Genomic DNA, 26226 nt, shown 5'->3' on the forward strand with positions numbered 1-26226 from the left:
GCGTCTAAGTTTAGCTGCCATAAAGATCCCATACCTGGCTCTAGGCAGATAAGGACTATTGTGGGTTTCATTAAATGGTAAGAATAATATAGCCAATGTGAAAAGTCTTCCACAGCCACCTTGTAAAATAAAAAGCAGTATCTTCAAAGTTTTTTAAAATGATCTTTCTGCATGAGAAAATTTTAATCACAGTTCTTAAAAGAATAATGCTTGTACAAACATGAAAATTACATACAACATTTTACAATAAAAATGACTTCAAGCATTTTTATTTAGGAAAAACAAGGGGGGAGGAATACGAGTTTGGGTTGTGGAAGGCTTTTTTCCTACTTCAGATAGCTTTGGGTTGCATGATATATGATACTTTATTTTGGAACCTTTCATGTTATTTATGATGATATATGGATATCTCAACATAAATTTAATCTTTTCATGTTTTTGAGTTCTGGAGAGAAAACCATGGTTTAACACCTAATGTTTATGCTTTCTTCCGTTTCTGGCTGTACCTATGGTGGCACTGTTTTAGGTCCTTTTAGGGATGTTATCTCATTTGATGTTACTAAAATTTGACATTTCTGGGGAGATTCATATTTTACGAAGTGTCAGTTAATGAGGTTAGAATGGTTTCTTACATGTTTCTTGGTGTTTAGCAAGGGGGTCAGCATTGTGGGAAGTTTATTTACTGGCCCATTACAGAAATTGCGCCGCGGATACCTGTCTTTACATCCATTTGGACTGGAAATGGAAGCAGCTGGACCCTTTTGCTCACCACTATGGCTTTCACAAATTTTGATGCCAATAATATGCCTTTCAGATCCCTGTCTAGATGAGTGGGAGAAAGTCTTTGGATGCCCCTTGGGCCCTATGTGAGTGGGTGTTTCTCAGACTGCCCAGGAATGCCCAGGCCCTTGTTCCCACTTTTAGTTAGGGCAGCCTGCTGCCTGCACCATAGCAGCGATTCTGCGCCTTTGCAGCTTCTCAGGGATGAAGCCAAGACGCGCTTTACAAAGCGCATTCCCCCTTCGGCGGGGCAACGACGCCCCAAGATGCGGTCACCCCTCTGTGAGCAGTGACACTCACCAAGTTAGGAGGAAATTGTCAGCTATTTGCTATGCAGGCTTTGTAGCCAACGCCGGCGTGGGGACAGTCAGGCGTGGCTGGTTGGAAAGTGGACTGGGCTCTGTTACAAGAAGCTTTTGTACCGAGGGGCTTCCTCCCCGGGGACAAGTTCTGCCGGACCTTTGATTTAAAAAAAGCGGAAACACGAAGACTCGCACATCAGCGGAAACTCTTCCGAGTTACGTCGGTAACCGGGGTCTTCTTTCCGCGAGGCGGGGTCGGACACGGGGCAGCCGGGCCCCGCCCGCCCCGCCCAGGCCCCGCCCCCGCCCAGGCCTCGGCCCCGCCCCCGCCTCGGCCCCGCCCCCGCCTCGGCCCCGCCCCCGCGCCTCGCGCATGCTCAGTGGGCCGGGCCGGCAAGTTTGCGTGGCCGCCGGAGTTCCCGGCCCGGCTTTGCGCTCCGACGCCGCGTCTCTGCGCGGCGGCCGGTTACTGGGAAGTTAAGCGCGGAAGCCGCCTCCCGAGGAGCCCCCGGGCGCCAGCGGGGAGCGGCCAGGAGCCCCGGTGCTGCCGGGAGTGCGCCGGGGGCCCGCGTGGCCTCGACCGCGAGCGCTTCGGGAGGCCGAGCGGGTGGCCGCACCGGGGGAGGCGCCGGGCGCGCCCGCAGAGAGGAGCCGGGCGGGCGGGCGGGCGCTTCCCGGACTTTTGTCCGCGGCGACTCCCCTCCCCCTGGGCCGGGCCTCTCCGGCCGCCCCCGCCCCCGCCCCTGCCCGCTCGCTCCCGGGAGATGTTTATTTGGGCCGCGGCGTGAAGAGCCGGCCGGCGGGCGGCGCGCAGTGTCGGGTCCGCGGAGCCTCGCGCGGCGCGGCAGACAGACAAGATGTCCGCCAGAGGCGCGGCGGCCAAGGTGAGTGCTTTCCGCGGCCGTCAGGGCCAGGCCCGGGGCTAAGGCTGCCGGCTGCCGGCGTCGGGCCGCGGGCCCAGCGCTCCTCCCCGCCGGGGGCGGCCGGGGCCCCGGGGGCGGCCGGGCGTGGGCGGGGAGCCCCGAGGAGGGTCGGGCCGGGCCGGGCGGGGAGCCCCCGGGGTGGTCGGGCCGGGCGGGGAGCCCCCGAGGCGGGTCGGGCCGGGCGGGGAGCCCCCGAGGCGGGCCGGGCCGGGCCGGGCAGGGAGCCCCCGAGGAGGAGGGTCGGGCCGGGCAGGGAGCCCCCGAGGCGGGCCGGGCCGGGCCGGGCAGGGAGCCCCCGAGGAGGAGGGTCGGGCCGGGCGGGGAGCCCCCGAGGCGGGCCGGGCCGGGCCGGGCAGGGAGCCCCCGAGGAGGAGGGTCGGGCCGGGCGGGGAGCCCCCGAGGCGGGCCGGGCCGGGCCGGGCAGGGAGCCCCCGAGGAGGAGGGTCGGGCCGGGCCGGGCAGGGAGCCCCCGAGGCGGGCCGGGCCGGGCAGGGAGCCCCCGAGGCGGGCCGGGTCGGGCCGGGCAGGGAGCCCCCGAGGCGGGCCGGGTCGGGCCGGGCAGGGAGCCCCCGAGGCGGGCCGGGCCGGGCCGGGCAGGGAGCCCCCGAGGAGGAGGGTCGGGCCGGGCGGGGAGCCCCCGAGGCGGGTCGGGCCGGGCCGGTGTCCGGTGGCGGAGGCGGCGCGCAGGCCGCGGTCGGGGAGGGGCCGGGGGCGCTCCGAGCCGCGCCGGGCAGAGCCGAGCCGAGCCGCGCCCCGGGCAGGTGCATCGCGGCCCGCGGCCCGCGGCCCGCACCGTGCCCGGCGGGGCGGGACGCGCAACAGGTCCCGCGCTGGGAGAGCGGCGCCGGGTGGGCCGCCGGGGGCCGGGTCGGGCCCGTGGCCGTTCGGGAGGCCGGTAGCTGCCGCCGCCGCAGAAGCGGTTGGTCCCGGCGAAACCGCGTGGTTTCGGTCTGAGGTCACTGCGCTCTGCGATAAGGCTTTGAGACAGCAAAACACTCAGCTTGTTGTTTATTTAAGGTGTAACTTTGAAAAAACTAAACCCTTGACTCTTTTTAATAATTTAATTTGAATTAAACTTTAAAAGTAATAGAAAGTACACCAACAAACGGACAGTAAAATGAACTCTTAACACAGATTTAGCAAAGACCCGTGCGTTTAGCAAAAAAAAAAAAAAAGTAATTTGTCAGTTTTTCCATGTGCCTTGATGTATTATGTCGTTTGACACCAACTTGTGCATTACTAAAAAGCTTCAACTCCTGAAAGTCATTTCGATTTATGATGAATTACAAGAGAATCCTCCTTCCCTTTTGTACAGTTTAATCTTTTTGATTATAAAGTAGCACCAGTTACAAGAACACGTAAATGTTGAAGAGTGAGAATCTTCGCTTTTTAAAACCGGTTCGTAGCATCTGGGAGCAGGTTATCATATGGCCTCGGAGCTTCTGAGCCCTGCGAGGACTTCGGGCTGGCAGAAGTTAGCGGTTACATTCCGGGCTGAGTAGTCTTTTAAGGAGTATGGCATTTAATAAAAAAAAAAATGATTTTGTACTCTTTTGAAATTGCATTGATGAAGAACAATCAAAAGATAACACTTGATCCAGAGGTTTGGAATAGAAGGCAAGATTTTGCTTTGATTTTCAAATAAGCACGCATTTTTCTGGAGCGGCTTTTCGTATGGGAAAGGCTTTTTTTTCCATGTTGCACATAGTGTCAGTTTGTTCCTGAAGTATGATCTCTGGTACTTGATAGGCAAGACAGCACACTTCAAAAGATTATTTAAAGTATGCAGAGAAGATTTTCGGTAGCTTACCGCAGGGAGATGATTTTGGGAGGAGTGCTTCATGAATGACCTCCTCCAAACACCCTGCGGGCGAGTCGATGGGGTATTCCAATTTTGTGGCGTATTAGAAAGCGGCTCCAGTTAAATACTGTGTTGTAGGGGCGTTTGCATTCTTAAAATTTTTACACTAGTAAAGTACAAGTTGAAAATTTATTTTTTTAAATGCTGTACTATGGAAGACCACTTTGAAATCTTACGTAGAGTAAGGCAGCCCATAAATAAGGTGAGATAAAATAATTCTTAACCACTGTTTTTCTAAGTGACATTTAATTTTTTAAGGTTATTAAAATGCTAAGAGCCAGGCTCTGTTCTCCACACTTCCATGCTTCTTTTATTACCCTCCAACCCCAATTTTTTTTTAAAGGACCCATTAATTTTGCAGCTTTTTAATATTCCATCCCATGAATATGCTACATTTTAGATAATCATTACCTTATTGGTAGACATTAAAGCTGTTTTCAGGATATTGCTATTGTAATAAGTAGCCTTATGTTTTTATATCTGTATTTTTATGACTGTATGTCCTTCAAAATGGAATTACTGAGGGAAAGGGTGTGTGTGTTTAAAATTATGAGATATATGTTATGTATATCTCCAAGAACATATTTAGGAATAAATATGTTGATTAATTATTTGAATTTTAATGAAGGACTTAAAATTTGAATAAATGAGATGAGACTGTATTTTCTGCATGAGGGGAGTGAATGTTGCAGAGCATACCAGTTTTCCACGAGTTGGCATATACAGGTAATGCAGTTGCGAATAGAATTATAGTGCGCTGTTGTAGAAAACTCAACGTATTGATTAAAAAGTTTATCTAATAAGTGCGTGATGATAGCCAAGAAATTTTGGCAAAAGAAGGCCCTATCAAAGAATGGAATGTGTTGTAAAGCTAAAGTAATTGAAAGGAGTACATCAGTTCAGGAGTAGGTATACAGTGGAGCCACGGCGTCCAGGCACGTGCGTGTGTTTGGAGGCTCTTAGTGTAGGTTTAGTGTAGTGCTTCACGCGACTTAACTCACTTAGCCTCAGAGTAACCCTCTGAAGTCAGCACTGCTGGTAACCCTACTTTTTGGACAGGAAAGTGAAGTGCAGAGAGATAAAATAATTTTCCTAAGTTAACTAGTGAGAGGGGAAACTACAAATATATGATAAAAATAACATTATAGATTATTGGGGAAAGGATGGGTAAGTAGCACTGGGCTGTGACTGTTGGCTATCCATTTTTTAAAATGTTAGTTTTCTGCCTCAGGCCATAGGCAGATTTCAAATGGAATAAATCTAAATGTTTGAAAAAGCATATAAAATATTGGAAGAAAATGTAGAGTTTTTAAAAAATGTACTTAGGTCGGAAAGGACTTCTGTGTAGGTCACTAACTTAACAAGCAGTAAAGGAAAAGACTCATACATGTGTAAAGAATTTGTAAAGGGAATTTGGTTTATTTAGTGTCCTCTGACACCAAATTATTCAAAAGTGGAAAGCTTGGATTTTCAAAACATTCCACTTGGAGGAAGCAATAAAATCTAATTTAAGATTGTACTGTTATGTAGGCTTACTAGGTTTTGCTGCATACTTGAACGTTTTCGTTATGTCTTGTGGGACGGTATTTTTTTTCTCCTGTGGTTATCTCAAATTATAATGTAAGTTAGTATGAAAGTTATTTATACAACTTTTCAGGAGTAGATTTATCCTACCAAGTGAGGCACAGCAGTGGACTTACTAGCAGAACCATTTGAAAGTTAAAATTAATTACAAAAATCAATGATTTTAGATTGATTTTGTTCTGTTAGTGGCTGTTTTAATATAGCTTTTAATTTGGGTGCTCTCTTACCAATGCATGGTTGTTCCATATTATTTTAAAAGTAAAATAGGAACTTACTATGCTGTATGAGAGTTCACTTGACTATCTTAGGCAACTTTTAATGAGCCTCACTATAGTACTGTTTTTCTGGGCCTGCTAAGTTTGTACAATACTTATTTTTCATTAGAAATGCATTTATAGTATTTTAGGTGATGGCTTTTAATTTTTATGTTAGCATATTTGGCATTTCAGACACTCATGGTTAAACCTTGAATTTGTGTAGTTGGCTCATAATCCTAACTACATTTTAGGACTTTGAAGCTTGTTTTAGGACAGCCACATAATAAGACAGTTACTTTGTGAATATATACAGAGTTTTTTCTCCCAGGTTGTGTAGTCACACAGATTTGACTACAGTGTTAGGAAAGATCCTTTTTTCTTTTTTTAATACTTACGTTTTTATGTTAGGACTTTAAAGACAAGAAGTACATTTTATTTCATGTTTAAGGAAGTCTTATGCTGCTCATTGATGGCTGTCAGTAAGTGCTAATACAGTTTTCATCAGGGAGGACAAGGTCAGCCATCCACACCAACAAAAGGAGGATGAGACTCAGCTGTGGCTTTGAGGACTGTCGTGCAGTATATAGAGCACTGTTTTCCTGTTTGGTTTGAAGGAAAAAGATTACAGTGGTTTTGTTCATTTTTTTTTTTTTTTTTCCAATCCTGGAAACAATGTACTGACTCTGACTTTTACTTGCTCTTTAATCTTTTTTCTATTTAGAGACCAAATGTAAACCTCTCAGTACAGTCCTAAAAATAAAACAGTTCTAAGAATAAAAAAGTATAAATCAACACGTTGTTAAAGGAAAAATGTCTTAAAAAATATAGTTTTGGTGAAAAAGTTGGAAACTTAATCCTGTTCCTTGACATAGCCCTGACATGGTAAAATGCAGTCTACTGAAAGACCGTGAGTCAGGCTGTAAGTTCCTGTGCGGTGCAGGGCGCTCAGTAACAGCGCGTTCCAGACCCACTCACATGGCCACGCACGTAGCGCCCAGTGCTGGCTGACAGTTGAGGTGGCTGAAGAAAAGTTAGTAGAATGAGCAGAGTTATTTTTTATTAGCAAACATTTTTGATCAAATAGTAAATAAGTTTAAAAGACAGTTGTTTGTGTCTGGTATACTCCTGAAGTATTTAAAAGAAACTTGCCTTGCATCTTTGGTTTTTTCCAAAGGCAATTTTAGGGAAAAAAATCTTGATTATTTTAACAACTTTTAACCTTGTAGCAAATAGTAGACATTAGGATAGTTTACAGATGTTTAAGGTAATTTAAAATTGGCTCATGTGTTTAAGATCAGTATTTCCAATATAAGCTGGCAATAAAAAATAGGCCTTTTGCTATCTTTGACCTAGAGTGCTTCTTTATTTATTTATTGCAGAGAAGAGTGGCTTCAGGTTGCTTGTTTATGGGTTAGCTAGGTGCTTTATTTCCGTTCCTTCTAAAACAGATAAATTCTTAATCATAATAAGTTTGTGGGGATCACATGGTTAGGGAATTTCATTTTATATTCTAAAATGTATGAAAATAAACAGATTCTGTATGATCGACTATAACATAAGAGCAGCTTTTGATGATGAAAATACTGGTGTTGCCAAAATTCATAACATAAAACATACCATTTGAAGATTTAATAACAAAACATTGATATATCTGCATTAAATATACTAAATATGTATGTGATAAGTATAAAGTGCGCATTAAATACTGAATCTCGAGGGATAGATCCAAAGATGAATTTTTATTAGTATGTGTTAGAAATACGTATCAGCTATATATCAGAACAACTTAACTGCTAGCAGAATACTGGGAAGTGAGTTGACAGATACATGGCCTCAATCATTCTAGATATCATGCCCAGAAGGGAGGTGAGAACAGAAGTTAATACTTTATATGGATACTAATTAGGAAGGTAAGATTAGCATGTGCCTAATAAAAAATGTGTTTTAGAGATACTGAAATTGTTTTATTTAAAATAGTACACATTCCCCAAGAGCAAAAAGTTCATTTTGCTTCTTGGTTATCTTAGGAATTTTCACACCTTTAGAATTGTTACTAGTATCTCTGGGATTTGTACAATTATTTCTGATAACTGAGTATTAATTGGAAACCCTGGTGGTGTAGTGGTTAAAAGCTACAACTGCTAACCAGGGGGTTGGCAGTTCGAATCTACCACGCGCTCCTTGGAAACCAGGGCAGTTCTACTCTTTCCTGCACGGTTGCTATGAGTCAGAATCAACTCAACAACAGGTTTGGCTTTTTCTTTTTGGTTTGAGTATTAGTTTAAGATTAGCCTTACTAATTCAGTACATAATTCTAAAATTCAGGAGGATTCCAGTAATGACTAGTTCTTTCTGTTAGCTCAGCATTTTGTTTTGGGTCCCTATTTTCTACAAGTTTATAGTTCTCAGCTGCTCTACACTATACCGATCAATTGCGAAATGTGTAATTTGTTGTTTAAAAACCCAGTGTTCACTCTTAAAAAATAAAGATGAGCAGATTTTTGGCCATCCTGTAATACAGCTTTCCGGTAAGCTTTCCTGGTTGGGGGAGATAGTGGAGTCGTATCTAGAGCCTGGGCTTACTGTAGCATGGAGTTTCTGCATTATTTCCTTAAATTTTGTTTGTGTGTGTGTTTGAATAGAATCTAGATATATCCATATTTAGGTGTTTTTGCCTGTGTTTGCTGTATCTCAATAGGAGAAAAAGATTAAAAATTATAAAATAAGTGGCATTTTCATACATACTTAGAACTTCTTGAATGCACTAACATAGAAAATGGACCTTATACTTAGCTGTTACTGTTGTATTTAGGGCCTAACTAGCTGAGAAATGTAACAGTTTGTATTTTTTTTAATGGTATTCTACACTCAGCAGATACTTTTCCCATACCCAGTAGGTACCAGGCACTGTTCTAGGAGTTGTGAGCAGGGAACAAACTCCCTGTACTGATGGAGCATTTTGATGGTGTAGGTAGACATAAATGAAATACGTGATGATAAGTGCGAGAATCCCTGATGTGCCTATTCTAGCACTTATCACCTCCTTTTCCCAAAGATTACAACTACCTTGTCTTCTATGGTGTTCCTTTCCAGCTTTTTTTTCATAATTTCACCACCTAATTTTGCATTCCATAAACGCTGCAGTTTTGCCTGTCTCTAACTTTTACATGAACAGACTCTTCAGTGTGGGTCCTGTTACGTATGGCTTCTTTTGCTCAGCACTGTTTGTTAAATGATCCATGTTGTGGGTAACTAATTCTTTGTTTCATTATTATATTTGTGAAATTCATAGTATTCCATTATATGAAGATATGATCTTGAGAAATATCAGTGGGCTTATTATCAAATTGGCTTTGGGGTAAAGATAGTTTGAATTAGACTTTAGTGCCTTTTGGAAGAAATATATTGTCTATCTGAGGAATAAGAATTAAATAAATGTATTAGCCGTTGGAGTACTAACAATGGTGTGAGAGGTAGTTAGCTGCTTTTGGTGTTCCTACGATGTTTACCTTTGAAAGTCAAGTCAGGCTTATTTTTGAGAATATTTTATGACTAAGGTCTTAAGTCCATCAGTTTAAAGTGTGTTTTGGAAGATACCCGTTTACCTGTGAGACCACTAAAAGCCATGGTCAGGAGGAGTGTTTTTGACAGAACCTAGTAAAAACAAGTCTGCCTTTCAAAGTATAATTGTAGGAAGTCTTTCCCAGGATTGTCATGTAAAGGAACTTCGGAGATTTTCTTAACTGGTTTTTTTTTTTTTTTTTTTTTAAACCAGTGGCAATTGTTGCAGTATTACCTTAAACAGAAGTACACTAATCATATTTTGATGCAGAGTAGCCTATGAAATGAGCAGAAGACAGTGGCCTTGACAAGTAGATCGACATTCTAGTTGTAAGTCTAATATTGTGTGCTTGCTGACTCTGTGATAGGCTTGAGCTAAATGTCTTACGTGCATTATTTTATTCAGTCTTCATAACTCTGTTAAATGCTACTCTTATCTCTGTTTTACAGATGACGAATTTTAGGTTAAATGTTTTTACTATCGCTAATGGCACATGTGCCTATACATTTCATAACACGTGTATGTTCCTGTTTTAAATTTGTGTAAAGGAAATGAGTATGGAATGACGTTAGGTGAGTCTTAAACCAGACAAGTAGCATGAATCATGAATGCTGGAAGAGCAGGTGGAGAAGAAAAGCCAGAGTGCAGGTTGGCCTAAAGGAAGTAGTGATTCAGTCAGCTCCAGCTGACTGTCTTCATAGAGGAAGGCGGGCCAGATCTTCCAGTTTTTCCAAACAAGTTGCAAATCTGGACTTACATAAATTACCCTGACTTAAGTGTTGCCAGCTAATTTAAATTTTAACACCCTTTTTATTGTGAAATATACCACCTGTGTAAAAATACATAAAACAAGTGTACATTATTGAATTATTATAAAGTAAACACCCATGTAATCATTACCTAGGTCAAAGAATAGGATATTGGCAGCTCCTCAGAGCTCCCCCCACCTTGCCTCTTCCAGGTACCGCCCTGCCTTCCCTAAGGTGGCTGGTACCCTGATCGCGAGATGTACACGTTGTGACTCTTCTAATGACACCGTCTTTTTCCAGATCATTCTCTCTTCTCCTCCCTTCCCTCTCATTTTCTTCCTTCTCCCCCTTCTTTTCCTGTTCTTCCTCTCCTCTCTTCCTCCCTCCTTTACTCCCTGTCTCCTTTCTACTTTTTTTTTTTTTTTAGTTTTATCGTAGTTTTGATTTGCATTTGTTTGGTGAGATGAAGTTGTTGAGGAGCTTTTCATATTTATTGCCATTTGGGTTTCCTCTCTTGAAAAGTGCCTGTTCAAGTAGTTGCTTTGCTTTTCTTTGGGGTTATTGTTTTCATATTGGTTTGCTTCATATTTTCTGGTTATAAGCCAGTTGATCATAATGTAGATGTATTTTCCCATTGGTGGATCTCTTAATTTTTTTTTTATTGTGTTAGAATAATATAACAAAAAGTTTGCCGTTTCGCCCATTTTTAAGTGTACAATCCAGTGCATTAGTGACATTTACCACGTTGTACAAGCATCACCTCTATTTCCAAACGTTCTGTGTCACCCTGAACAGAAACGCAGCGGCCCTTCGGCAGGAACTCCTCCCATTCCTTCCTCCCCCAGCTCTGGGTAACCAGTAGTAAGCTTTGGTTTCTGTGTATTTACCTAGTCTAGATACTTGCTATAAGTGAGATTATATAATATTTATCCTTTTTCGTCTGACTGATTTCACTCAGCATGTTTTCAAGGGTCATCTATCCCGTAGCATGTACCAGAACTTCGTTTCTCTTTATGGCTGGTATTGCAGGAGTAAAGTGCTGGGCTGCTAACCGAAAGGTTAGTGGTTTGAACCCATTAGTAGCTCCATGGGAGAAAGACCTGGTGATCTGCTTCCGTAAAGATTACAGCCAAGGAGACTGTGGGGCAGTTGTGTTCTGTCACGTGGGGTCACTGCGAGTTGGAATCAACTTGACGGCAGCCAGCAACAACAGCAACATTCCAAACCAAAACCAGACCAAACCCAGTGCCGTCGAGTCAATTCTGACTCATAGCAACCCTGTAAGACAGAGTAGAACTGCCCTGTAGAGTTTCAAAGGAGCGCCTGGCGATTTTGAACTGCCAAGCTTTTGGATAGTAGCCGTAGCACTTAACCACTACTCCACCAGGGTTTCCAGTGTGTATACACCACATTTTGTTTATCCATCCATCCGTTGATGGACTCTTGGGTTGTTTCTACCTTTTGGCTGTTGTGAATAATGCTGCAATGAATATTGGTGTACAGGTGTCAGAGTCCCTGCTTTCAAGTCTCTTGGGTATATCGCTAGAAGTGGAATTTCTTGGTCATATGGTAATTACTTCTGAAAAGTCACAGCCTTGAACACCCTACAGAGGGCAGTTCTGTTCTGTAACACATGGGGGTTCTCTGTGAGTCAGAATTGACTCCATGGCAGTTGGTTTGGTTTTTTTGTCTGGGGGTTTTTTGTTTTACTTTGGTTTTAGATAGTATCATACCCCCTCTTCTCCTTACAGTCTGTTTTTCTAAAATGATCTTTTCAAAATCTAAGTTTGATTAGTTCCCCCCACTCACCACCCCGCTGCCCCCCAAGCGCACACACACACCTTCATCTGAAAATTTGTGGGCTTCTCATTGCCTTTATAGGTAAAAGACCAAAATCCTTGGTATGATCCATAAAATCCTACTGGGTTATTTGGCCCTGCCTGCCTCTCTTAACAGAAACCCCAGTGGCATAGTGGTTAAGTGCTATGGCTGCTAACCAAAAGATCGGCTGTTCGAATGTACCAGCTGCTCCTGGGAAACTCTGTGAGGCAGTTCTACTCTGTCCTCTAGGGTTGCTATGAGTTGGAATGAGTCAACAACAATGGGTTTGATTTAACCCTCGAACTTCACCTTGCCTCTTTCTCCTCTTTGTTCTCTGCCTGAAAAGCTTTCTTCATCTCCGTCCGTCATTCACCTAGCACATTTTCCTTTCCTTTAGAACTGAACCCAAGGATCTTTCCCTAAGAACCTTGCTCTCAGCCTAGAAACTAAAGCAGACCTCTGGTTTAAGCTTATGTAATTTCTCATGCTTTCCCCATATAGCAGTTATAATAACTTATGTTTATTTGTCTACTGGTTATTTGATTAGATCAGAATTCCATTTTTTTGCTTGGTTATTAACGAACTGGTAACATTGGACCAGCTTAGATTTAGCCTACGAACTCCTAGTAGGTACTAATGCATCTCCAGGCCTAGCTGCTTATTTCTTACTTTTCTGAAAGAAGGGGCAGTAGCTGGAGCAGCCAGGCCATGGAATTTGGCTGAGGCCTGGCACCATAGCAGCAGCATTCTTAATTTGAGTCTTTCCTAGGTCAGTAATTAATTTCTGGTCCCCTCAAGTTATCTCCTTTTCCTTTTCTTTTTTAGTCTTCTTTTTCTTAAAACGTTTTTACCATGGGAAAAGTTCATATGAAAGTAGATGACAAATATGACAAATCCTTAGGTGGAGTCCTCACCTTCATGCTGAAGACCCAGGTTTGATTCCGGGCTGATGCACCTCAAGCGCAGCCACCACCCCGTCTGTCAGTGGAAGGCTTGCGTTTGTTATGATGCTCGGCAGGTTTTGTCAGAGCTTCTAGGTTAAAACAGACCAGGAAAGAAAGGTCTGGTGATCTACTTCAGCAGGTCAGCCACTGAAAACCCTGTGGGTCACAGGAGTATGATCCCAACGTGCATGGGGTGCCATGAGTTGGGGGCCAACTTGAAGGCCTCTAACAACAACTACATGTTACTATCACCCAGTGCAGTTACCGACCATGGTCAGTTGGGTCATCTGTATTCCTGCCCGTTGTATCCTCCTTCCCTCAGTAGTTTGAAGCAAATGCCAGTCACATCTTTCATCAGTTAATGTTTGAGTATATGTCTCTTAAAGTTGAGAACTTTTTAAAACATAAAACCGCATTGCCATTATCACACTTTAAAAAATAAATTCTAAATACAATGTTTAGTTGGTATTCAAATTCTTGATTGTCTTATATATCAACTCCTTTTTAAATAGGCTTATTGTTTTTTAAACAGGGTACTTATAAATAAGGTGCTCCCACTGTGATTGCTTTACAAATCTCTTAAGTCTCCTGGAAGTCTAGGGTTCCCCCATATCTCTCTCTCCCTCTGCTTTCTCAGCCCTCCTTCCTCTCTCTCCCTCCCTCCCCCCTTCCCTTGCCCTCTTCCTCACTTTCCACCTTGCAGTTTTATTGGTTGAAGGCACAGGATCGTTTGTCCTATAGAATTTCTCAGAGTCTGGACTTTGCTACTTGGATCTGTGTGGTGGTTACAGTGTTTGTCCGCCCTCTTTATTTCCTGTAAATTGGTAGTTAGATCTAGAGCAGGTCTTTTCTAATAGAAATACCCTTTGAGCTACACATGTAATTTAAAATTTTCTAGTAGCCACATTAAGAAGGTAAAAAGAAACAAATGAAATTAGTTTTAATATTTTATTTAGCCCATATATCTAAAATATTACCATTTTATCATGTAATAATATAGAAATGATAAACGAGATATTTTTATATTCTTTTTTTTCCATGCTAGGTTATTGAAATTCCACGTTTATTTTACACATATGTTGCTGTTAGGTGCCCTCAGGTCAGCTCCAACGACTCATAGTGACCCTGTGTGCAAAAGAGCGGAACACTGCCTGGTCCTGCACTGCCCTTGTTATGCTTGAGCCCGTTGTTGTAGCTCCTGTGTCAGTCCATCTCGTTGAGGGTCTTCCTGTTTTTCATTGACTGTCTACCATGCATGATGTCCTTCTAAGAAGACTGATCCCTCCTGATAACATTTCCCAAAGTATGTGAGATGTAATCTCGCCGTCCTTGCTTCTAAGGAGCATTCTGGTTGTACTTCTTCCAAGAAAATTTATTCGTTCCTTTGACAGTCCATACTATATTCAGTATCCTTCACCAACACCGTAATTCAAAGGCGTCAGTTCTTCCGTCTTCCTTATTCCTTGTCTAGCGGCCATTGGAAAACCGTGACAGGAAAGCAACTATCACTTTGTAAAAGTTAAATGGAAAATAATAGCACAGCTTGTTGTTGCTGTGTGCCATCAAGTCGATTCTGACTCATGGCAACCCCATGTGGCAGAGTAGAACTGTCCCATAGGATTTCCTAGGCTGTAATCTTTATGGGAGCAGATCACTAGGTCTTTTTTGCATGGCGTGGCTGGGTGGGTTTGAACCACCAACATTTTCGTTAGCAGCCACGTGCTTAACAATTGCGTCACTTGGCCTCCTTCAGCACAAATAATACCCAAGTGGAAAAAATGGGGGAAAAATACATCATGAGGAAGTTACAGAAAAGAAGCAGTTGAGACAGCAGGTCCTAGCTTTGGGAGGAGCCTGGCTCCCCTTTGTGGCTGACCCAAAGGCTTTTCCTCCTGTGATGGAAAATTTCTTTGATTCCTTCATTACAACAGACGACTTAGATCAAGTGATAGATCCCGCCACTATTAGCAAAGATGATGAGGAAGATGACAAAAACATCCAAAATAGGACATAAGGAGTTATATCTTTGAGTTATCAGGACTTGCAGGATGTCTTGTGAACTTTGAAAGCACATGACCTGTGACCCCTGTCTGGCATATGACAAACTGCTAAGACACCTCAGAGGTGACAGTGAGGGTGGGGTAGTGGTTAGTCACATGGACTCCGGAGCCAGTTTGCCTGGCATTAAATTCCACTACACCATTTAATAGATGTGTGGCTTTGGGCAAATCACTTAACCTCTTTGTGCCTCAGTTTTTATGTCTGTAAAATTGGATGATGATAGTGCCTACATTATAGGGCTGTTGTGAGGATTAAATAAATCAGAATATGTGAAGTACTTAGAACAGTAAGTAAGTAAACCATACAAGTGATTGCTGTTGTATGGCCCCCGGTCACCCTTTTAGCTCAGTAATGAAGTCACTCTTGAAGTTCACCCTTCAGTCAAAGATTAGACAGGCCCATAAAACAAAACGAGGTTGAATGGGCACACCAGCCCGGGGCAAGGACTAGAAGGCAGGAGGGGACAGGAAAGCTGGTAATAGGGAACCCAAGATCGAGAAGGGAGAGTGTTGACATGTTGTGCAGTTGTTAGCCAGTGTCATAAAACGATATGTGTAGTGACTGTTTAATGAGAAACTAGTTTGTAAACCTTCATCTAATGTAGAATAAAAAAACAACAACACTATGACTTGGGTCAGGCATACTGTAGTCTTCAAGGTAACGTCTTTGCTTTTTAACACTTTAAAGAGGTCTTTTCCATGGGCATTGTTTGTGGATCCAGGTAAAATGAAATCCTTGACAACTTCAGTCTTTTTTTCGATTTATTACATATATACCCATTGCTGTCGAGTCGATTCGACTCATATTGACCCTATAGGACAGAGTAGAGCTGCTCCATAGGCTTTTCAGGGAGCGACTGGTGGATTCGAACTGCTGACCTTTTGGTTAGCAGCCAAATACTTAACTGCTGTACCACCAGGGCTCCTTTACGCATGTAGCACATCTCGATTTGGACTAGCCACGTTTTAAGTGCTCGGTAGCCACATGTGTCTGGTGGCTACCATGTTGGACTGCACAGATCTAGAGGGTTGATGAGATTCAAATTTAATTTTTTTTTTTTTTAAACAAGACTACTTCATAAGGGGTATTATGGTCTTTTGTCAGAATGCTTGTGATATCCAAGGGTTTTTGTTTTTTAATGATGCTAGCAGCCATTGATGATCAGTGGCTTAATTCCCTTTGCCATTGTCATCCTGTCAACTCCAACTAATGGCAACCTGATGTGTGTTAGAGTAGAACTGTGCACCATAGGGTTTTCATTGGCTAATCTTTCGGGAGTAGGTTTTCACAGTGCCTCTGGGTGGACTTGAACCGCCAACCTTTCAGTTAGTAGCTGAGCATGTTAACCGTTTGCACCACACAAACCCAAACCAAACAAGTTGCCATCAAGTGGATTCAGACTCAAAACAATTCTGTGTGTGTCAGAGTTTAAAACTGTGCTCCATGGGGTTTTCAATGGCTGATTTGTTAGAAGTAGGTCACCAGGCCTTTCTTCCGAGGCGCCTCTGGGTGACTCAAACCACCAGCCTTTCAGTTAGCAGTCAACCACTTACCCTTTGTACCACCTAGGTACTCTCTTTCTTCACTAGATATTGCAAAGTGGTGATAGTCTATTAGTGCTTCTTTATTAGTCAGAATATGTCTGAGAAATGCCCTTTCATGTACTAATTGGTTACCCAGCAGTACTTTTTGTATAGAAAAGGCAGCATAAATGCTTGATTCTTCCCTTTGTGTGCGAGTTTTCAAAATCATGAGTTCTACTAGTACTTACCGTTTTTCAAAATCACTTTATAAACAATGGATGGAAGCATATTTGATTTTTCAGTCCATTGCGGTCAAGTCACTTATAGGAATTTACTGTCAGTTTCTTTTATTGTGGACTTTTTGCAACACGATACAGTAAAATTTGTGAAAGCTGGGACTCGTGTAAGGCAGAAACCTGTTAGAAGGAAAACTCAAGTATTTTCTGCTACAACTGGTGACAGAAAAGTGTCAAGACTGCACCCTGTCAAAGGTGGAAAACTTGCGAGACCTGGGCAAAGAGCACAGTCCCACTGAGTTTCATCTCACAGGTTTCGCTGTCCGTTGAAGTAAGCAAATCATAAGTGTATCAAAGGGAGTACACATGTGTACCCAGCACCCAGGTCAAGGAAGAACCTTACCGGCGTCCCCGAGGTGCCCTGCCCTTCCAGTCATTGAGCGTACACAAGAGTAACCAGTACAGCAGCATAGATCAGTTCTCCTTGTTCTGTTTTCCAAAAATGGCATTTACTGCTTTTCATAGATTGCAAAATTTATGTATTTTTTTGGAGAATATATGCAGAAATACAAAAAAGAAAATACACTGCTCTGAAATAACCAATCTTTTTTTCCTGTGAGTATGTAAATATGTGGAAACCTTGGTGGTGTAGTGGTTAAGAGCTATGGCTGCTAACCAAAAGGTCGGCAGTTTGAATCTAATAGGCGCTCTTTGGAAACTCTATGGGGCAGTTCTTCTGTGTCCTGTGGGGTTGCCATGAGTCGGAATTGTCTCGTTGGGAGTGGGTTTGGGTTTTTTTTTTGGTTATATGAATATGCTTCCTAAAACAATTAAGATTGTATCTTTCTGGATTATCTTTGTATATCTTCATAGTATTTTTTCTCTAAACTTTTTTGTTTGAGATACCGGAGTTATAGAAAAGTTGTAGAGATAGTACTGAGTTCACGTATACTTTTTACCTGGCTTTCGTGTATGTTACCAACTTGCATAACCATAGTATACTTTTTAAAACCAGCCAGTTAACATTAATGCAGCATTATTAACGCTACGGCTGCTAACCAGAAGGTTAGCAGTTCAGATCCACCAGGCGTTCTTGGAAACTCTGGGTAGTTCTATTGTGTTTTATTTGGTTGCTATGAGTCAGAATAGACTCGACGGCGATGAGTTTGGTTTTTTTGTTTCATAGACCTTTTTGCAATATCACGAGTTTTTCCTGTAGAGTTTTTTTTTTTTTCCTTCTATTACTGGATCCAGTCCAGGATTCCACACTGCATTTGATTATTATATCTCCTTAGTCTCTCCCCATCTTTGACAGTTCCTTCAGTTTTCCTTGTCTTCCATGGCCTTGACAATTCTGATGAACAGTGGTCAGTTATTTTTTAGAACGTTTCAATTTGAGTTTGATGTTTTCTCATGATTCGGTTGAAGTTAGACATTTTTGGCAAAAACCCTTGAGGAGGAAGTACACCGATGATGTTAACCTTGAGCATTTGGTTGGTTATTCTTTTTCCCTTTATACTTTGACATTACGTTTCCCCTCAAACTGTGGCCCAAACCTAAAACCAAACTTAACTAGCATCGAGTTGATTCTGACTCATAGTGACTGTACAGGACAGAGTAGAACTTGCCTGGCAGGGCTTCCGAGGCTGTAAATCTTCAGGGAGGCAGACTGCGCATCTTTCTCCTGAGGATCAGCTGGTGGGTTTGAATTGCCAGCCTTTCGTTAACAGCTGAGTGCTTTAACTACTGTGCCACCAGGGCTCCTAAACTTTGGCCCATTGATTATTATTATTGATCTTGCTTACAGCTCTTATTACTGTATTTGCTTAATGGTGATTTTGTATTTCATTCATTCTACATTTATTGGAATTCCTTTGTAAGAAAGAGTTGTTTTTTCTGATTTACTTGATTATTTATATCAGTATGCATTCACAGTTATTTATTCCATCCCATGAGTTACAATCTGTTACTCTCATTACTCGTTTTGTTGCTCAAATTGTTCCATGTTTGACTATTAGAGGTTCTCCTTTTTTGACCACTTCCTTATTTTTTTACACACGATGTTCTTAGTTCATCTTGTGTTTTCTCTACCCTGGCACTGAAGCCTGCACTTATCCAAGGAGTCCTGATTCCTTTTATAGGAGAACAGAATTTAGGAAGTAAAGTGTGTGTTAGGTGTGCTCATTGATTCTGGGGTGGTACTTCTCCCAGGCCTGTTCGGTGGACAGAGCTAGACAAGGAAGTCTATATTTATTTATATTTATTTTTATCTCTCACTCCCTTTCCCTCCTCTCCCCACTCAGTGTGTGTGGCTATATGTATATATCCATGACTTTTTTTTTTTTTTTTAATAGGGACACCTTTGATTACAATCCAGCAGAAGATTCATTCTACCCTTTCCCTTTTTTTGGGGGGGGGGGGTAACTTTCTCTGATGTTGAGAAACCTGACTCATTATCTACACTATATATTAATTTATTTGTTTAATCCCATAACGTAGTTACAGGATTGCTAACGTATCCTATCCTTGTGAGGAACAGATTTACTAGAGTACAGTATTTGCGTGCATTCTTTTTGTGTTAAGCCTTGTAGTAACCAGTCAAAATACTGATTTCCAAAGCTACTTAACGTTAGTTCTTTTCTTCTCCATCCTTTTGAGTGTGGTTATATTATTCATTTGTAATAGATATTTATTTGGAAATGTTGCTAGTCCTTTTTAGATTCCCACCACCACTTCATCCTGGTTGATTTTATTGATTTATTATTTGTAGGGATGTAAATTACTGTAGTTCAGAGCTGTGCAAAAATGTACGGTCCGAAGTGTTAATGCCTTCATCGTTTTTACTACCCTAATCCCATTTCTTTTTTCTTTCCCCCCCTTTTCCACTCATGCCCTGTAGGTAACGCTGTTTTTTTAGTTTCCAATTTATCTTTCCCTCATTTCTTTTGCACAGATGGGTAGATGGGTATGTATCATCTTACACCCCCTCTCACGTACACGGAGGGTGGTGCACTGTAGATACTCTTGCACTTTGCTTTATTTACTTGAAAGTGTGTGCTGGAAATTGTTCCCTATCAGTTTTTTTTTTTTCACTTGCATAATAGTCTTGTGTAGATGTACTGTAATTTATTCACTCACTGTCCTATATGTTATTTAGGTGGTTGCCAGTATTTGTGATTACAGACACTACTACAGTGAGTAGCCTTGTGCATATGTATGTTTACATTGTTAGAGGTGTGTATCTTCAAGGTAGGTTTTTTGAAATGGGATCTCTGGGTGAAAACGTAAGTGCACGTGTAGTTTCGCTGTGTGCTGCCCACTTGCTTCTGACTCATAACAATCCTGTATGACAGAGAAGAGAACTGTCCCATAGGGATTCAGAGGCTGTAATCTATAGAGTTGCTATCAGTTGGATTCCACTCAATGACAACAGGTTTGTTTTTTTTTTTTTTTTTTTTTACAAGAGCAGGTCTTTTCTCCCAGGAATTCCCCGGTGGTTCAAACCCCTCCCCTTTTGGTGAGCAGCTGAGCACTTAACCATTGTGCCTCCGGGGCTCCCTGAGGGCATTTGTTACATATTGTCAAATTTCCCCCAGGAAAGATTATACTAGTTTATATTCCTACCAGCAATGTATGAGAGTAGTGCTTTCCTACAGCCTTACCGAAAGTATGTACTGTCAAGCTTTGTAATTTGCCAGCTTGGTAGGTGAAAATGGTGGCCCTTTTTTCTGCAGCCTTTAAGAGTTCTTTACATATTAGAGATATTAGCCGTTGTGGTATAGCTCACAAATATTTTCTCCTAGATTGTCAGTTGTCTTACGACTTGTTCGTCGTGTTTATTTTTTGTTCGCTTGTCTGATCATACAGACATTTATTTGTGTGTACTCACATTTGTTTTTCAGCTTTGGATTTTGAGTCGTTAGAAAGCCTTTCCCTATACCAAAGTTAAAGAGGAATTCGTGTTTTCTTCTAATATTTGTATGGTTGTATTTTTTTTTACATATAGATCACTAATCCATTTGGAGTTTATTCTTGAGCATGGTGACATTTAGATCAAATTTTATCTTTTTTTCCAAATGAATTCTCAGTTGTTCTAGCACAAAAAGCCCCATGATTTGAGATTCTACCTTCCTCATACATCAATTTTTCTGTATATACGTGGGTCTATTTCTGAATTTTTCAGTTCTGTTCCATTGGTCTATTTGTCTGTCAGTACCACACTGTTTTAATTGTGGAGGCTTGAAAGACGTTGCTTTTGGAGCTCTGGTGGCACAGTGGTTAAGAGCTCAGGCTGCTAACCAAAAGGTCAGCAGTTCAAATCCACCAGGCCCTCCTTGGAAACCCTATGAGGCAATTCTACTTTGTTCTGTAGGGTTGTGCTGTAAGTTGGAATCAACTTGACGGCAACAGGCTAGTATGGGATTTTTTTTTTTCTTGTAAATGTTATTTGTTGTTGCGAATACACACATCAAAACATTTACCAATTCAACAGTTTCTGTATGTATAATTCAGTGACATTGATTACATTCTTTGAGTTGTGCCACCATTCTCGCTGTCCTTTTCTGAGTTGCTTCTCGCTCAATAACGTAAACTCACTATTCCCTAAGGCTCCTATGTAATCTTCAAGTTGCTGTTGTCAGTTTGATCCCATATAGATAGCTCTTAAGAGAACATGTTCAAGGCAAATCTTCTTTACTAGTTAAGCTAAACTATTGTTCAGATTTTAGGAACTTAAGGGGATATTTTTGTCTTCAGGTTTGAAGATTATCTCTGGGCAGCAGTTTCAGGGGTTCATCTACTCTCCATGGCTCCAGAAAGTCTATAGTCCATGAGATTTGAATTTTTCTTCTGCATTTCCCCCCTTTTGATCAGGATTCTTCTGTCGAATCTTTGATTAAAATGTTCAGTAACATTAGCCAGGCACCATCCAGTTCTTCTGTTCTCATGGCAAAAGAGGCAGTTCTTCACGGAGGCAATTAGCTGTACATGCCATATCCTTCTTCTATTCCTGACTCTCCTTCCTCTGTTGCTCCAGGTGAATAGAGGCCAATTATTGTGCCTTGGATGGCTGTGTGCAAGCTTTTAAGACCCCAAGCACTACACAGTGAGCTAGGAAGTTGAACAGAAGTGCTAAACGTGTTATTAGGCCATTTAACTAGGATGTGCCGTGAAACCTTGACCCTAAACTTCTAACCAAGGAACTGATTCCCATGAGGTATTTGGTTGTACATAAGCGCCTGAGATAATGTTCTGTTACTATTTATAAGGTTTTCACCGGCTGATTCTTTTCAGAAGTAGACTGCCGCGTCCTTCCTCCTAGTTGTCTTAGTCTGAAAGCTCAGCTGAAACCTGTCCTCCATCAGTGACCCTGCTGGTATCTGAATACTGATGGCATAGCTTCCAGCATCACAGCAACACGCAGGCCTCCACAGTACGACAGACTGACAGACAAGTGGGGGAAGAACACGCTCGACATTTCTCAAGCTGAAAGAACTGAAGAAAAAATTCAAGCCTCGAGTTACAATAGTGAAGGATTCTATGGGGAAAATACTAAACTATGCAGGAAGCATCAAAAGAATATGGAAGGGATACACAGAGTCATTGTACCGAAAAGAATTAGCCGACATTCAACCATTTCAAGAAGTAGCATATGATCAGGAACCGATGGTACTGAAGGAAGTAGTCCAAGGTGCACTGAAGGCATTAGCGAAAAACAAGGCTCCAGGAATTCACAGAATATCCGTTGAGATGTTTCAACAAACAGAGGCAGTGTTGGAAGTGCTCACTCGTCTATGCCAAGAAATTAGGAGGACAGCTACCTGGCTGAACAGCTGGAAGAGGTACACGTTTATGCCCTCTTCCCAAGAAAGGTGATCCAACAGAATGCGGAAATTACTGAACAATCTCATTAATATCACATGCAAGCAAAATTTTGCTGAAGATCATTCAAAAGCGGCTGCAGCAGTATATCAACAAAGAACTGCCAGAAATTCAGGCCAGATTCAGAAGAGGATGTGAAACCAGGGATATCATTGCTGATGTCAGGTGGATCCTGGCTAAAAGCAGAGAATACTAGAAGGATAACTGTGTTTTATTGATTATGCAAAGGCATTTGACTGTGTGGATCATAACAAATTATGTGTAACACTCTGAAGAATCAGAATTCCAGAACACTTAATTGTGCTCATGAGGAACATTTACGTAGATCAAGAGGTGGTTGTTTGGACAGAAGAAGGGATATACTGCATGGCTAAAGTCAGGAAAGGTGTGTGTCAGGGTTGTATCCTTTCACCACACCCATTCAATCTGTATGCTGAGCAGATAATCTCAGAAGCTGAACTATATGAACAGGGCATCAGGATTGGAGGAAGACTCACTAACAATCTCTGTTATGCAGATGATACAGCTTTGCTTGCTGAAAGTGAAGAAGGCTTGAAGCACTTACTGATGAATATCAAAGACCACAGCCTTCAGTATGGATTACACCTCACCACGAAGAAAACAAAAATCCTCACAACTGGACCAGTAAGCCACATCATGATAAATGGAGAAAAGATTGAAGTTGTCAAGGATTTCATTTTACTTGGATCCACATTCAACACCCATGGAAGCAGCAGTCAAGAAATCAAAAGACGCATTACATTGTATTGGGCAAATCTACTGCAAAGGACCTCTTTAAAGTGTTGAAAAGCAAAGGTGTCACTTTGAAGACTTTAAGGTGCGCCTGACCCAAGCTGTGGTATTTTCAGTGGCATCATATGCATGTGAAAGCTGGACAGTGAATAAGGAAGACTGAAGAAGAGTTGTGGCCTTTGAATTGTGGCGTTGGTAAAGAATATTGAATATATCACGGACTGCCAAAAGAACAAACAAATCTGTCTTGGAGGAATTACAACTGGAATGCTCCTTGGAAGCAAGGATGGGGAGACCGTGTCTTACCTACTTTGGACATGTGAGGAGGGATCAGTCCCTGGAGAAGGACATCATGCTTGGTAAAGTACAGGATCAGTGGAAAAGAGGAAAACCCTCAAGAGGATGGATTGACACAGTGGCAGAAACAATGGGCTCAAGCATAACAACAACTATAAGGATAGTGCAGGACTGGGTATTGTTACGTTCTGTGGCACATAGGGTCGCTGTGAGTCGGAATCAACTCAGTGGTACCTAACAACAACAACAAGCGTCTCAGTTTCTTTCCTTTATTTTTTTGGTAATTGTTATAAATATATCACAATTTTTGCAGATTCAACGTCTTACAAGTTTACAACTTATTGACAGCAATTACAGTAATTGGCTGTGCAACCCTACTCTTAAACAAACAAAAAAAAAACCGAACCCAGTGCTGTCAAGTTGATTCCAACTCACAGCGACCCTATAGGACAGAGAAGAACTGCTGCCCCATAGAGTTTCCAAGGAGCACCTGACGGATTCGAACTACCTACACCTTGGTTAGCAGCTATAGCACTTAACCACTATGCCACCAGGGTTTCCACCCTACCCTTAATCTGTGCAATTTTCTATCACTTTTAACCCCCGTTTTTCCCATCCCTCGCGCCCCTGGTAACCGCTAATAAACCTTGTTTTCTGTACATTTTTCTTTTTTTATGTAATTGAAGTTGTACATTATTTGTCCTATTACTGGTTTACTTTGCTCTGCATAACTTCACACTCTGTCCATAATGTAGCACATATCAAGACGTCATTTCTCCTACTGGCCGAGTACTATTCCATTGTATGTATGTACCACATTTTGTTTATCCATTCATCTGTTGATGGGCATCTGTTTATGCTTTTTGGCTATTGTGAATAGTGTTCAAATGAACATTGGTGTACAAGTCCTTTTTTGAGTCTCTGCTTTCAAGTCTTTTGGGTATGTACCTAGGAGTGGAATTGCCAGATCATATGGTTAGTTCTACTTTTAGTGTTTTGAGGAACGGTCATACTATTTTCCACAATGGCTGTACCATTTTGTATTCTCATCAGCAGTGAATAAGAGTTCCAGTTTCCCCACATCCTTGGCAGCTTGTTTCCTTTCTTTCCTTCTCTCTGCCATCCTTGTTGTTCACTTCATCCTTGTTGTTCACTATCAAGTCACTTCAGACTTACAGTGACCATGTGCACAACACAACAAAAAACTGCCCAGTCCTGCACTGTGCTCGCGGTCGTTATGCTTGAGCCCATTGTTGGAGCCACTGTGTCAGTCCATCTCATTGAGGGTCTTTCTCTTTTTCGCTAACTCTCTACCAAGCGTGTTGTCCTTTTCTAGGGACTGGTCCGTTCTGATAACATGTCCAAAATATGTGAGATAAAATCTTGCTGTCCTTGCTTCTAATGAGCATTCTGTGAGAAAAGCTGTTTGAATTTCTGTCAGGATTATAAATCACTTTGGGATGGTATTGACATTGTAATAACATTAAATCTTCCAATCCATTTGTTTACGTCTTCTTTAATCTCTTTGAGCAGTATTTTATAGTTTTCATTGTATAAGCCCTCCATGTCCCCAGTTAGCTATATTCATAGGTATTTTACTCTCTTAGATGCTATTGTAAATGGAACTTCCCTAATGTGACTTTCAGATTTCTTGTTGCTCATGTGTAGAAATCCATCTGATTTTTGTTTGTTGACCTTGATCTTTGCAACTTTGCTAAATTCCTCTGGTAGCTTTAGAGATTTTCTTGTGGACCCTTTGGGATTTTCTGTGTATAGGATCATGTCATCTGCAAATAGAGATAATTTTACTTCTTTTCCAGTCTCTATACTTTTTATTTTTTTGCCTTGTCTTACTGCTCTTGCTGGGACTTTTAATACAATATAGAATAGAAGTGGTGAGAGCAGGCACCCTTGTCTTGTTCCTGATTTCAAGGGGAAATGTCTTCGTCTTTCTCCATTAAGTATAATGTTGGCTGTTGGCTTTTCATATATGCCCTGAATTACATTGAGGAATTTTTCTTCTATTCCAATTTTCTTTAAGATTTTCATCAAGAAAGTGTGTTGAATTTTAGCAAAAGCTTTTTTGCATCAGTAGAGCTGATCATATGTTTCTTTTCCTTTTTCGATTGATGTGGTGTGTTATGTTGATTGATTTTCTAATGTTGAACCATCCCTGCATTCCTGTAATAAATCGCACTTGATAATGGTATATGATTCTTTTAAAGTATTTTTGGATTCTGTTCGCTAGTATTTTTTTTGAGAATTTTCATGTATATATTCATAAGAGATACTGGCCTGCAGTTTTCTTGTGTTTGACTTTGGTTTTGGTATCAGGGTTATGCTTGCTTCATAGAATGAATTAGGGAGTATTTCTTCTTTCTCTGTATTTTTGAAGAGTTTAAACAGTTAACAGGTGTCAGTACTTCTCTAAGTGTTTGTTGGACTTCCCCAGTGATACCATCTGGTCCAGGGCTTTTTTTTTGTTGTTGGGAAATTTTTGGTCACTGATTCGATCTTTTCATTTGTTATGAATCTGTTGAGATTTTCTGTTTCCTCTTGATTCAGTTTTGGTAGGTTGTGTGCATCTAACAATTTATCCATTCCATCAGGTTATCCAGTTTGTTGCCATACAGTTGTTGGTAATATTCTATCATAATTCTCATTATTTCTATTGAGTCAGTGGTAATGTCCAC

At 41.8% G+C, this 26226-nt stretch overlaps 1 protein-coding gene across 7 annotated transcripts in view; it reads left to right on the forward strand.

The window, feature by feature from the left end:
* TJP1 (tight junction protein 1) overlaps positions 1-26226 on the forward strand; it is a 314963-nt gene that overhangs the window by 183955 nt on the left and 104782 nt on the right. Inside the window, exon 1 of one of the 7 annotated variants that reach the window (XM_049906009.1) lies at positions 1475-1966. The exons of the other annotated variants lie outside the window; for them this stretch is intronic. Within the exon in view, the coding sequence (XP_049761966.1) occupies positions 1940-1966 (27 nt within the window). The 5' untranslated portion in view covers positions 1475-1939. Of the gene's footprint in view, positions 1-1474; positions 1967-26226 lie in introns of those variants that run through there. 7 annotated transcript variants of the gene reach the window in all.

The sequence above is a fragment of the Elephas maximus genome, chromosome 13 (assembly GCF_024166365.1).
Source record: "Elephas maximus indicus isolate mEleMax1 chromosome 13, mEleMax1 primary haplotype, whole genome shotgun sequence".
NCBI lineage: Eukaryota > Metazoa > Chordata > Mammalia > Proboscidea > Elephantidae > Elephas > Elephas maximus.